This window comes from Trichechus manatus, unplaced genomic scaffold (genome assembly GCF_000243295.1).
Source record: "Trichechus manatus latirostris isolate Lorelei unplaced genomic scaffold, TriManLat1.0 scaffold00007, whole genome shotgun sequence".
Classification (NCBI taxonomy): domain Eukaryota; kingdom Metazoa; phylum Chordata; class Mammalia; order Sirenia; family Trichechidae; genus Trichechus; species Trichechus manatus.
In genome coordinates this window covers 30,498,591-30,513,186 of record NW_004443943.1, presented here as the reverse complement: position 1 = coordinate 30,513,186, position 14,596 = coordinate 30,498,591, and the positions used below count along the sequence as shown (strand labels likewise).

Genomic DNA, 14,596 nt, shown 5'->3' with positions numbered 1-14,596 from the left:
TGGGGATGGAAGATTCTTTCAAGTGAAAAGGACCAAGAAAAAAGGCAGCCAGACCACCAAAGAGAAAACAGCCAGAAATACGTCACAAAGCCAGAGAAGCCCCAGGAGTCAGAGAAAAAGTTCTAAAATCTGCTAATGTTTTTTTTTGCTTCGTTCTGTTTTTTAAGCACTAAAATTCATTATTAATAAAAGAGTACAAAAATCTAAGACTTTACCATCATTTCTTGCTCAAAGCGCCGGAAAATTTGTTCTCGTTGTTGCTGCAGTTTACTATTAAGCTGTTGTTGTGCTCTTTGCTCTTCTTTTTGAAGAAACCTTAATTCCCGAAGTTCCTGACGTCTGATAAAATGTAATGGTAACGATAAGGATAGCAAATATTACCTCTGAAGTAATGCTTTAAAAAAATAGCAATTTTTTTTTCCAAACGGAAAAATAGTAAAAGAATGATGCAAAATTAGCCAGGAATTTACCCTGGTTTCTCTATTCTTCAGACTTTACAGAGACTGGAAGGAAGTCACAGATACAGTTTTAATTATGCTGTTTCTCTACTCACCTAAGAAATCTCAATTCTTCAGTTTTGGAATCACTATCTGTAACTATCTTTGATGTTGTTACACTCACTTCTACACCATCAACAACAAATTTGCGTGTCTTCTTCAATGTTTTCTTCTGTCTTCTTGTTTCCTGAGTAAGATTTTATTTTAGTTAGTCTTTGTATAGGGAATACTGGAAGTAGAAAACATATTCTTCTTTAAAAAACTGAACAGCCACAAAGACTATGAACCTGGCACGGATAAAGTATGAATATAAAGCAATAAAACTCATCTGTGGAGGAGCCCTGGTGGCACAACGGTTAAGCACTCGGCTGCTAACCTAAAGGTTGGTGGTTCGAACTCACCCAGAGGCTTCGTGGGAGAAAGATCTGGCAATCTGCTCCCTTAAAGATTAGAGCCAAGAAAACCTATGGAGCAGTTCCTCTCTGTCACATGGGGTCGCTGAGTTGGAACTGACTCAGCAGCAGCCAACCACAACTAACCTGTAGAACCAGTTACGTCACCTTAAACTTTGTCTCTTACACGATTTTACAAATGAAATCAACTAAACTTTTAAAAAGTGAAATTATCCACTCTGATGATGTGCACACATAACTTTTATACCACACAATAATCATATGCAGTGGTAAGGAGCAATTCACATAAAAGACTAAGTAGTATAATTTTTACATAACTGTTTTTTCTTCCTCTTTTCACTTTTTAAGTTCTTGAGTACCTCTGCCTTTCACAGTTTTCTAATCACTGACAAAAACACCTCAAATGAATTCCTGAGGCTCAACCCTTAAACAATCTAAATCAGTAAGTCTGTAGGTGTCTGGAAACCTGGAATTTGAAAAGGATCCCCAGGTAATTTTTAAACACTGCCTGGACTAGGAATCAATAATCTGTTTGACCAGCAATAACGGTATCAACAGCCCTCCTTCATCTCTAGTAACTTTAGAGTTATAAGATAGCACTTCTACTGTACTCCAAAAATACCAGACCCCCACTAGCTAATGCCTAAGATTCTTTACCAGGGCCACAATTCTTTATTCTTCAACTGGTATCCAAAAGCTTTTAAATGCAAAAGAAGTGTAGGACTCCTTCAAATACATCTTGGTATACAGGTAAGTGTTGAGAGTAGGCAATTACTTGTTTTAATATGCATGAAGGGGCTAGAAAGGGGGTGCAAAAATGGAAAGTGAAAATACTAAACTCAAAATGCACTAGAATTTTACAGTTTGTCTTTGACACCTTCCAATCACCTTTCTGCAACCTCCTATTGTTCTGTTCTCCAGGCTTTCAGCATCCTCATGTTCTCTCCCTAAGCCCTGTGGTACCCTATACAGGCTTGCTCTAAAATCTACATTTGGCATGTTCCAAAAAATAAATCTACCTCCCCTTACCTTGCAAACTTTCCATTTCTTCAGTAAAAATATCCACAATTAATATTTCCTTAATTCTCACGGAAGCATTTGCATTTTTACAAGAGGCTGACTATTAAGTGAATAAATTTTAGATTGGTGGAATTTCAGTCAGTGAAACAAAGTAGACTAATGAAAGAAGAAAATTCATGCAATACATATAATAATTTGGGGCAGGCAGGCAGGCTGATCAGTCATGCCGTGGAGTCCTGCCCCAAAGGTCAGTTTTCCTAGGCTATTTCTGTTTTTTCAGTCTTCTCTTCTACTACTTACCAACTCATAGTCTCTAACAGGTATTTTTCAAAGGGTAGTTCATGGTTTACCTGTATCAGAATTCCATATGACCTCTTATCACAAAAAAATCCTCGGGCCCTACCCTACACTTACATATAGTTCCCACTGGTAATTCTTAAGGAGCCCTGGTAGAGCAGTGGTTACAGCACTGGACTGCTAACCGAAGGGGTGGTGATTTGAAACCACCAGCGGCTCCGCAGGAAAAAGATGTGGCAGTCTGCTTACGTAGAGATTTGCAGCCTCGAAAACCCTATGAGGTCGCTGAGTTGCAATCAACTCAATAGCAGTGGGTTTCGTAATTCTTAAACACACTTGGATTCGAGAATTTTGCTCTAAAAGCTCTAAAGTGTTCTGGGCTTTAGTTTTTGGTTTTGTTTGTTTCTCCCATGATGGTTCTCATGGTGGTAACAACAGCTGTGACTGAGGCAGCCAACAGTGGTCATTTATACGGGCCAGTGGTAAATCAAGAGATGTTTATGCCCTAAGAGTTCTTAAAAAAGAGATCATTCTTTCAAATTCTCAGTTTTTTCATATATTAATTGATTTTCACTAAAATAGTCTCCAAATATGTGCGAGAACCCAAATCAACCAGCTAAGGGACAATTTTGTACTGTTTATCTATACTAAGTTGGCAAAAATAGGTACCAGTACCAGCTGCCCTCAAGTCAACTTGACTCATGGTGACCCCATGACCACAGAGTAGAAATGCACTCCACAGGGCTTTCAATGGCTGATTTTTCAGAATCAGATCACCAAGCCTTTCTTCTGAGGCACCTCTGGGTAGACTCAAACCACCAACCTTTCAGTTGGCAGCTAAGCACATAGGTCCTATCAAAAAATTTAAAGATTACATCCAGAATCTCTCTCCTTGGTTCTTTTTAACTCATTGTCTCCACAGGCCTTAAGAATTTTATAAAGTTTAATACCACACTGATTTAGTGTTGTTTTACTTTCAAGACATCAGTTTCACATAAACTCTAAATTGCCAAAATGACAAAAGCAAAAATAGCCCAAACAAGGACCCACATACACTTACTTGTAAAGATATTGATCCACTGTCTTTAGTTTTACTTAGGAAACTAGAGATGGATAAATTCAAGTCAATGCTGCTATTATCAGCAGTGGAACCAGTGCCTGAATCAGTATCATTTTCCTTTTGATTCTCAAACTCTGGTAGCAACGTGGGATTAGTAATTGATAAAGCAGATAAAGCATCTATTACTCCTTTATTTTCTGCATTTTCAGAGTTGATATTAATACTGGGTATTGGAAAAGGCTGAGGTTCATTGGGCTGTGAAGCTGCAGTAACTTCAGGTTCTGTTTTAACTGGCACTTTACATGGAATTTCTTTTTGCTTTGTATCTATCTGAGTTGTGGCTTTATAAGCATCCCCAGTTTCACTTCCTAAAGTCTTCTGATCAGTATGAATCACTGCACTTCTGACCTCAATTTCTTCAGTGCTATTTGATTCATCTTCATTTGCCCCTGGTTCCTCATTGGTCTCCAATATGTTCCCTGAACTGTTGACTAATTGTTCCTTACTTTTACTTTCTAAAGATTTTTGATCTGTCTCATTAGTTTCAACGACTTCTTTAATAGGAACTTCCTCAGTACCACCAGTCTCAGGACCCAGTTTGGGCTGACTTATTAATTCCTGGTTTACTTCAACCACTTCTTTCCCATCATTTCTCTGAGCATCCTCAGCTTTGTTTTCAACTGTCCTCTGATCAACGTCTACCGCCTCATTTGTTCCTACCACACTGCCTATATCGCTGATCACATCTTTTTGAGTTTGGTCATCTTTTCCCAGTTTCTCTTGGGTGTCTTCCTTTGTAAGCTTAGCTTCATTGTCAACTGCCTGAATATCTGCCTCTTTTTCTCCAGTCTCTTGAGAAACTAAATCCACTGTTTGAATAATAGTATCTTTAATTTCTTCAGATTCTATAAGCTTATTTTCAAATATCGGTTGCTTTTCCTGATCCCTTTCTTCCTCAGGTTTCAGATTATGTTCAGTATTTGTTTCTAAAGTTATTACTATATTATTCTCTTTTCCTTCACTGACTGAATTGATATCCATAGTTTCTTGGTCTTCTGTGTCAGGTAGATTTTCAAGCTTACGTCTCTTTTCCTCTCTCCAATTCTCTTCGATTAATGTTGTTCTATTTTGGAGTTCAATTGTAGCTTCTGAATGAGCATCATTAGTATGTTCATTAATACCCTCCACTGCTTTTTCAGGTTCATCAGTGGTGGGTTTTTCATCAAGAAGTTTGCTGCTAAATTTATCTTCAGCAGTATCACGTTCTGTTTTTTCTGAGACAGATTCCAAAATACAAGCATTTTGTGAAAGTTTATCTTCTTCAGAGCTGGCAATACTAAGGTCAGATGAAGCACGCTTACTTGCAGGTATTGGCTGAAAAAGATTTTAGTAAGTAAAAAATGATTAATAAATAATCACTGGAAAACAATCAGATATACATACATACTTTTTATGTGAAATCGGGATCTCAAGATGGTAAACAAAACAATGTTTATATATATATACATAGACATATAAATTAATGATTTAATATCTTTATTCAGTAAAAGTTGCTGAAGTTATAAAAATAATTTAAAGAACTGAAGAATCTTCCTATATAATAAATAAGATGAAAATAGGTAGCAAGGAGCAACTTGCTATTAATCTTTGTCTCTAAAATTAAAGGTTTTGTATTGCCATCCATCAATTAATCCTTAGATATGGGAGCAACCACTCTGTCCTGTAGGGTCACTATAAGCTGAAATCGGCTTGATGGCAACAGGTTTTAGGCTCCACTTCAAGTGAAGAACAGCGAGTTCTAGTTAGCAACCAATAGCAACAAAAGGCTCATAAATTATGCCTTGTTTCCATATTAAATTATTTAAATAGATGACAAAATGCTTGCAAAGATATTTATAAGCATGTTTATATACATGTCTGTAGTCCAAGCCATTTAATAACTAAAATGGGTATTTCTGACAGATCATAATGAATGTTTAAATACGTGTCAAATAGTTATAAAATTTACCCTTGGTAAAAGTTTCTTTTTATAAATATTAATTTTAATTAATTAATTGTTTCACATGGCAATATAACTTACCTTATGTTTAAATAAACTTTAAAAGTAAATGGTATTTTATATTAAAAATAGAGTACAGTTGATAGAGCATGAATTTAAACAATCCTTTAAGCAACTCTAAAAAATACCTAAATGAAATTTCCTTTCTGAATACTTTCTAAATACTGACCAGAGAATTTTCTGTTTCCTCATCATCATCTTCTTCTTTGCCATCTTCAACTTCTTCTGTTACTTCAGCCTTTGCCTCTGCAATCAGTTCTCGGATTGGTTTGTTAGAATCGACAGTAACAAAGGGATGCTGTTGATCATTAAAGAGAGAATACTCAAGTAAGTTTCAAAGACATAAAATACACACTCTTAATGTGGAAACCCTATGGAGGCAATTCTACTCTGTCCTATAGGGTCACTGTGAGTTGGAATCGACTTGAGTTCTACAGGGTCGCTATGAGTTGGAATGGGTTTGGTTTTGAATGCAGCGCAAATGTTGACATATGGATAGGGAAAATATGAACAACTTCAAATAATGCTTCCTCTGGGAAGGGAAGGAGGGAAAGGGGACTGAGCAGGGATAGGGGTTGTCTGCAACTGTAGCTGTACTTTTTTTTTTTTTTTTTAAAGAATCTGAAGCAAATATATACAAATGATAACCCTTGTTAAATCTGGGTAGTAGGTACATATAATTTTATGTGGTTGAAAATTTCATAATCGACTCTTGAAAATAAAATTTAAAGCAAGTTTCAAGTCAGTATATTCATAGTTCTTAAAAAGTAACAACAATCTATATAAATCCTGACAAAACCTCAATAAATAAATTACAAAAATTTTAGTGTTTTTTTAAAAGTGTCCACAAACACCTGCTTATTTGACATGGTTATAACAGTTTTAAGAATAAGAAGATATTTATTCATCTCTGTATCCTCAGTACTTAACAATTTCTGTCACAGACTTAAGGCCTTCAAACGCGGAGGGAGTAAATGAATAATACAAAGTGGGTTCCAAGGATATACTTGTTGCACACAGCAAAGCAAGTTTTCCTGCCTTTTTTCACCAGAAAAATTGGTCAATCTAAAACACAATAATGCAGGAGTTACACAACAACTCAATCTAACAGTAACTGCCTCAAGATTTGTCATTCTATTTGTCCACTTGTAATATTAATTATTTGACAAATTTTTATCTCGAATATTACAAACAGATCCTGCTATAAAACAAAATTGGACTGATCCAATCACACACTATTTTTAAAAAGTCAACAATGTTTTACTGAATACTTAACCTCACTAAAAGAGACGTAAAAAACATAATTAAACACCTGCCCTTAAGATGCTTACTTTCTAGTAACTGGAGAGACAAGATGGAAATAATTAACAATGTGAAAAGAACACAATTAAACTGTATTAAAAAAGTACAGGAGGAATGACTTACAAGCTGAATGTTTTTCAGTAATGACAACACATATGTTTGGAAGGCAAATATTAAACTACAACGCATTTTGAGCTTCCACAGGGAAACTCAAATGGAAACAGAGCACACTGAAAGAGTCTGAAATTGTATTCTTCTTACAGAGATGTTAAACAGTTGCATGACTTGCTGCTCTCACATTGTTCTCATCTTACCTGCAACAGCTGAGATGTATTCCACCTGGCATCCACATTCTTTTCTAAGCATTTCTTTAGAAAGTCCTTAAAATTCGAAGACCTTCAAAACAAAATTTTAAGAAAGACATTCTATTTCACTTTCTTGTTATTAAAAACAGCAAAACTTCTTGATAAATTATGCTCATTTCATTAATTATATAATAGTATTAATTCAACAAATGAAAATGAAGTAATGGGAATATTAAGATCTTATAATATACTTATTCATCTGTAAATACATGGTTGACATACATGTAAGTAGGTATTTAGTTATAGTCATTGAGATATAGCTACATATTCACAAGTATGCAAAATCACAATAATTCTTTTATATTAAATTCCATCAATATAGGTCAACCACATAATGCTGCCCTTTCTCAGAATACAGAAAGTATCTTTTGCACGTAGAACTCAAATCACTCATATTTTCAAAAATATGGGAAAAGTTAACAAGAGTTAGTATGGTCTGTAAGTCTTGAAAACATACCATAAATCAGTTTTCTAATTCATATAGTCTTGGTACCATGTACCTAAATTTAAATACCCTTGGAAATTTGGAATAAAACAAGTTTTGCTGCTTAAAAAGCTTTGTTTAGAATATTTTACCATCTTGATGGCTGTGCTAATGCAGGGGGCTCAGATTTTGCTATTTTTAGCAGCACTCGCATTGGATTTAATTCATGATGAGGTGGTTCTATCTCAGCCATTTCTATTAAAGTGATACCCAGGGACCAAACGTCAGCTTTGTAGTCATAAGGTCTGTCTTTAGATGTTTCACACATGACTACTTCAGGAGCCATCCTATGAAGACAGGGAAATTGAAGTTAAGAGTTAAGATCAGCAATTGCAAACCACATAAAAGATACACAGTATATTCAATTATGTGGGCAAAATGAATGAGTAATAATAGCTGCTGATATGACTAATACTGTGATTAATAAAACTGCATACATACCAATATGGTGTACCAATAAAGGAATCTCTTCTTTGAATTGTCCTTGTGTTTTTAGCTGATACTCCAAAATCCGCTGGAAATAAATAACCATACAAAAACATTAATGATAGCTTTCAAGCACAGTTCACTGTACTCGCCAAGAGGGGTGGTAGGAGAGCATTTCAAGACTTTAGTAAGGCCACTCTTAAGAAAGAGAAAGCAAAATAATTTCTCTACCATAGTAATTTTGACCACCCTCTGTGAACACTCCTCGCCACCGCAAAAAAAAAATTTGCCAAAGTAAAGGTCCCATCATCAATACACCTTCTTTATACATCTTTAGAGCAAAAACTCTCCAGAACTGGAAAAAAAAAAAGTGGTAACTTTAAAAGAGAAAATAGTCCATCCACTTCAAAACAAATGCCAACTAGTGCTACATGTTTCAATTAAGAGGCATAAACATTTTTTTCTGTAGTGTGAAAAACAGAAATCATACCAAAGTAGCCTTTCTGGCTTAACATATGTCTTGTTAACTTCCTCATAAAATTACATTACAAAGAAGAAAACTGGAACCATATGTTTTCAGTTTTAAATCATAGGGAACAGCAACACTACAGCCTTATCAGTTGTTAACCCCACCTTTTCAGCTTGGAGCTCAGATAACCGTTCACAGCAACATAAAGTGCTACTGTTGTTGTTGTTGTTGTGTGTTATAACACAACTCATAGCGACCCAATGTGACAGAGTAGAACTGTCCCATAGCATGTCCTAGGCTGTAATCTTCATGGGAGCAGATCACCAGGTCTTTTCTCTCTCCTGGGGCTGCTGGTGAGTTCAAACCACTGACCTTTCAGTTAGCAGCCAAGCACTTAACCATTGCGCCACCAGGGCTCCTTAAAGTGCTACTGCTGTATAAATTTACTCATGCCATATATACATTAACTTTTATAGTTCCATGTTTGACATGCCACAGAGAATTCTCAGAATTGAATAAATACCAAAAATCCAGTACTTAGTGCTCCAGCCCCACGGCCTAGCACGGAGTATACACTCAATAAATAGTAGCTATTATTATTAATCATATCCAATATTTTAACTTCTGTGGTATTTTGTTGGTAGAACTCTTAAAGCACTCATTAAATCCTGTCTTATATTCTAATTGGTTATATCTATTTTATAATTTTTGAGGGATGTTGTTAGTTGTCTTTGAGTCAAATCTGACTCATGGTGACCCTTCTTGATGGTGGGATGGTTTTAGACATTCGTGTACACCTAACAGGGTGTCACAGAAAGGGAAGCTTCTCTGTATTTGTGAACCAATGAAGCAGAAATTGCAACTGTTTTAATGTCAGCAACTCGAAACTATTTTGGTATTCGCAAATCTTCAATGATACATTTATTTTTGCTAGTCTGACAGAAACTGGAGAAACCTCAAGAGTATGGCCCCCAAATACCCTTTTAACTCAGTACTGAAGTCACTCCTGAAGTTCACCCTTCACCAAAGATTAGACAGGTCTATAGGGCCAACAATAACACACGTGAGGGATGTGCTTCACAGTTCAATCACATATATGAGACTAATGGGCACACCAGCCCAAAAGCAAAGAGAAGGCAGGAAGGCGCAGGAAAACTGGACGAACGGAAACAGTGAACTCGGGGTGGAGAAGGGGACAGTGTTGACACATAGCGGGGCTGGCAAACAATGTCACAAAACAATTTGTATATCAACTGTTTAACAAGAAACTAATCTGCTCTGAAAACTTTCACCTAAATCACAAAATGTATATATTTATTTTTAACGGTATACATTGTTTTACACAAAAGTATGTTCCTATATTCAAAGAAAATTTTAATATATTTACAACTAATTAAAGCTACCAGAAAAATATGCCCCCCAAAATGAATCAAAACTATAACGTATTATTTCAAAATAAGGTATAAAACTTAAGAAAATAACACGAGACATAAAAGAATAACATAAGTCAGAATTATAAAAGCTTAGAAATGAGATGACAGAACTTAAGAAAAAATTAGAAATAAAAGAGAAAATCATTTTAGAGATGGTAGTTACAAAGGTGTTTGCCTTAAAATAATTTGCTAAACTATACTATTGTTTATGTGGTTTTCTTTATCTGTTTATTTCACAATAAAAAGGTTAAAATTTAGTACATCCGACTATGTATCATATATCGTAGAAAACCTGTTTAGATATCATGACAAAGTGAAGTAAAAAAGCCATGATCACTTGTATCAGCATGTCTTTGAATATATTTTGTCCTTTTAATATCCTTGCAAAATATACAAATTCAGACACCATCAGCAGGTTTTTTTTCCTCCAATATTCATACATTTGGTGTACTTAAAAAGGACTATAGCTTCCATTTGTATGTGTACGTATAAAATTAATTTCCAATCCAAAATCTGTATCTAATTCTTATTATCATTTATTCTGTCAGTATTATAAACAAAATTAAAAATTCCAGTCCTTATGTTTATTTAAGGTTACTTTGTTAGTCAATGTACCATATCAATGGAGTCTCTGGGTGGTACAGTTAACACGCTCAGCTGCTAAGCAAAAGGTTAGAGGTTTGAGTCCACCCAGAAGTGCCTCAGAAGAAAGGTCTGGTGATCTACTTCCCCAAAATCAGCCATTGAAGACCCTATGAAACACAGTTCTACTCTGACACACATGGAGTTGCCATGAGTCAGGACTGACTCGATGGCAACTATAAAACCATATCTATAAAATAGAGTATAAAACCAGATATGAGGAGCTGGGAAACACACTAGACATGAATTTTAGAAATGAAGAGAAATTCTGTAAAACTGAGTTAGCTTTTATATATTATATTCTAAACGTATTATATTTAGAAGTATTAAGGCTACATACAAAAATTTAAGGGGAAAAAATTGTAACCAGTCTTTAAAAAGCATGCCTTTTTGAAAATAAAAATTCATCCTTTCTTACTTTTTTTTTTTAAATACCTTATTGTGTTTTAGGTGAAAGTGTACACAGCAAATTAGGTTCCCATTTAACAATTCCTATACAACTTGTTCCATGAAATTGGTTATATTTTTCATAACGTGTTGATATTCTCACTATTTCCATTTTGTTCCATTTCCATTAATCTAGCTTCCTTGCCCCTCCTTAGCTTCTCATCTTTGTTTTAGGGTAAATGTTAACTGTTTGGTCTCATAGAGTTGATTATTTAAGGGAGCACAGTATTCACGAGTGCTATTGTTTATTTTATAATCCAGTATATTATTTGGCTGAAAGGTGACCGCCAGGAGTGGCTTCAGTTTCAAGTCCAAAGGATGTCTTAGGGCAATAGTCTCAGGGCTTCCTCTAGTCTTTATCAGTCCAGTAAGACTGGTCTTTTTGATGAAGTTCAGTCTTGTTCTACATTTTTCTCCCTTTCTGTCTGGGACCTTCTATTGTGTCCCTGGTCAGAATGGGTGGGTAATGGTAGCCAGACACCCTCTAGTTCTTCTGGTCTCAGGCTGGATGATGCCGTGGTTCACATGGACTATTTGTTCTGAGTCTTTGGGTCACTTCTTTTGAATCTTTGGTTTCCTTCATTCTTAGTTCCAGATGAGTAGAGACCAATAGTTGTATCTTAGACGGCTGCTTACAAGCTTTTAAGACTCCAGATGCTAATCACCAAACTAGAATGTAGAATATTATCTTTATGAACTATATTATGTCAATTGACTGAGTTATTCCATGAGACTATGGTCCCAAGCCATCAAATCAAGTAAGCCTATCCCACAAGGTGTTTGGTTGTATCTAGGTAGTATCCATAACTGTACCCCTATGTGGTTTATTATATATATGAATATGTATGTGGTGCATATAAACATGCATATACATATGCCTGTAGATACACCTGTACACGCACACCCATATACTCACACGTGCCTTCCTATACACATATATGCGTACACATCTACCTATGTAGATGGACAATGAATAAGAAGATCAAAGAAGAATTGATGCCTTTGTAACTACAGTGTTGGCAAAGAATATTGAATATACCATGGACTGCCAGAAGAACAAACAAATCTGCCTTGGAAGAAGTACAGCCAGAACGCCCTTATAAGCAAGGATGGCAAGACCTCATCTCATGTACTCTGGACATGTTATCAGGAGGGACCAGTCCCTGGAGAAGGACGTCATACTTGGTAAAGCAGAGGGTCAGCAAAAGAGAGGAAGACCCTCAACAAGATGAACTGACACACTGGCTGCAACAATGGGCTCAAGCATAGCAACAATTATGAGGATGGCACAGGACCAGGCAGTGTTTCATTCTGTAGTACCTAGTGTCACTATGAGTTGGAACTGACTCACGGCACCTAACAACCTACCTATGTAACCAAATATATCTTTTTTTGGTTGTTATTACTGTTGTTGCAAAAATTGTATTTATAGCATTTACAGAAATTGTCCTTTATTCTTGCGTACGGTCTTCATTTACTTTGGACATACTGGATATTACCTTTCCCCTTAACAAAAATAACTAGTGTCTCCTATCTAGAAAGTGATCCCCCTCCCATTCCCTGGTAACCATCAAAGAATGATGCTTTCTGCATGGATACCTATTCTTGACTTTTTATAGAAGCGAGACCATACAATATGTGTCCTTTTGTGATTGATTTATTTCACTCATTATAATGTCGTCCAGATTCATCCATGTTATCAGATGTAACAGATTATTCTTTATAGTCATATAGTATTCCATTGCATGTATGTACCACAATTTATGCATCTGCTCATGGGCACTTAGGTTGTGTCCATCTTTTTGCTATTGTGAATAATGCCGCGATGAACATGGGTGTGCATACATCTATTCATGTCAGCCCTTGTATCTCTAGGATATATACCTAAGAGTGGGATTGCTGGATCATATGGTATTTCTATTCCTAGCTTTTTGAGGAAGCACCAAACTGTTTTCCATAGTGGTTGTACCATTTTACAATCCCACCAGCGATATACAAGAGTTCCAATTCCCCCACAACCTCGCTGGCATTTGTTTTCTGGTTTTTGATCTTTGCCATTTTTGCAGGGGTGAGATAGTATCTCACTGTAGTTTTGATTTGCATTTCTCTAATGGCTAATGATCATGAGCATCTTTTCATGTATTTGCTGGCCATCTGAATGTCCTCTTTGGTGAAGCGTCTGTTCATGTCCTTTGTCCATTTTTTTATTGAATTGTCTTTCTGTTGTTGAGTTGTTGAAGTTTTCTATGTATTTTAGAGATGAGACCCTTACCCTATATGTTGTTAGCAAAGACTTTTTCCCAGTCTGTAGGTTTTCTTTTTACTCTCTTGGTAAAGTCTTTTGATGAGCGTAAGTATTAATTTTTAGGAAGTCCCAGATAGCTATCTTCTGTAGTTTAAGCATTTTTAGTTTTGTTTGATAGACTATTATTCTGAAAATTAGGTCCCTTAGTTTTGATCCCATGTTATCTTCCAGGAACTTTATAGTTTTAGCTTTAACATTTAGATCTTTGAGCCATTTTGAGTTTTTGTGCATAGTGTAAGGTATAGATCTTGATTCATTTTCCTGCATATGGATATCTAGTTTTGCCAGAACCATTTGTTAGAGAGACAGTTTCTTTCCCATGAATGGACTTTGACCCTTTGTCAATGGTCAGTTGCCCACAGATGGATGATTTACTTCTGGGTTCTCAATTCTATTCCATTGGTCTATGTGTCTGTCACTGTACCAGTACCAGGCTGTTCTGATTACCATGGCTGTATTGTAAGTTTTGAAATCGGGAAGAGGCCTCCTACTTTGTTCTTCTTCAATATTGCTTTAGCTATTTGAGGCTTCTTTCCTTTCCATATAAAGTTGGAGATTAGTTTTTCCATTTCATTAAAGAATGTTGCTGGGATTTGGATCAGGATTGCATTACATCTATAGAATGCTTTTGGTAGTATCTCACTTTCTTTTTAAAGTACCTTTACATTAGGTGCATATACTTAGAAACCTTAGGAATTAATGAATAATTTATCCAACAGAGTAGTTTTAAAATTTTAAAATAAAGTAATTCTTCATGTTTCACATATCTGAATATTAATAACAATAGTAAATCCCACATATATAGGAGGGAGAACTCAGAGCATAAATTCAAATGTTTTATTTAAGTGATTAAACTTACCCAATTTAATATCTCCATCTAAGGTAAGAAGAATGTTGCCCGCCTTTAGATCTCTGTGGATGATTTTATTATCATGTAAGTAGTTTAATGCCTCTAAAGTCTGTTTGCAAACTACTTGTATTTGTGCCTCAGTTAATGGTCTCTCAAGTTCTATAAGGAAAAAGTAAACACATCTGAATTTTTATACAATCAAAACATATTAGCAGGCTATATAACTTTATCATCACTGTCAAGGATCAGATATAGTGAATATATTTTAGAAGAACTAAATACCTACAAAGATTACTTCCCTGCCATATTATACTATTATATTTTAGAATTTTATTACAATTAGCCAAGAATATAAAAATACAACTAAACTGATTTAATGTATTGAACTTCACTCAACAATAACACGTGACAAATGTTTTAAATCCTTTTATTAACTATATTTTAAAATATAAACATAAAGAACAAAAGGTATTTACCAAGCATCACAGCATCCACTGCTCCACCTGCACAAAATTCAATGAGGATCT

General features: G+C 35.4%; 1 protein-coding gene across 2 annotated transcripts in view; it reads right to left on the bottom strand.

Moving 5' to 3' along the window:
- The window catches only part of SLK (STE20 like kinase), a 52,467-nt gene that overhangs the window by 22,481 nt on the left and 15,390 nt on the right, over positions 1 to 14,596 (bottom strand). For both annotated transcript variants that reach the window (XM_012557974.2, XM_004370112.2), the window contains exons 3-11: positions 14,546 to 14,594; positions 14,079 to 14,228; positions 7,939 to 8,011; positions 7,590 to 7,784; positions 6,963 to 7,044; positions 5,516 to 5,644; positions 3,288 to 4,661; positions 554 to 684; positions 216 to 339 (exon numbers count right to left, since the gene is read on the bottom strand). In XM_012557974.2, the coding sequence (XP_012413428.1) occupies positions 216 to 339; positions 554 to 684; positions 3,288 to 4,661; positions 5,516 to 5,644; positions 6,963 to 7,044; positions 7,590 to 7,784; positions 7,939 to 8,011; positions 14,079 to 14,228; positions 14,546 to 14,594 (2,307 nt within the window). The remainder of the gene's footprint in view (positions 1 to 215; positions 340 to 553; positions 685 to 3,287; positions 4,662 to 5,515; positions 5,645 to 6,962; positions 7,045 to 7,589; positions 7,785 to 7,938; positions 8,012 to 14,078; positions 14,229 to 14,545; positions 14,595 to 14,596) is intronic.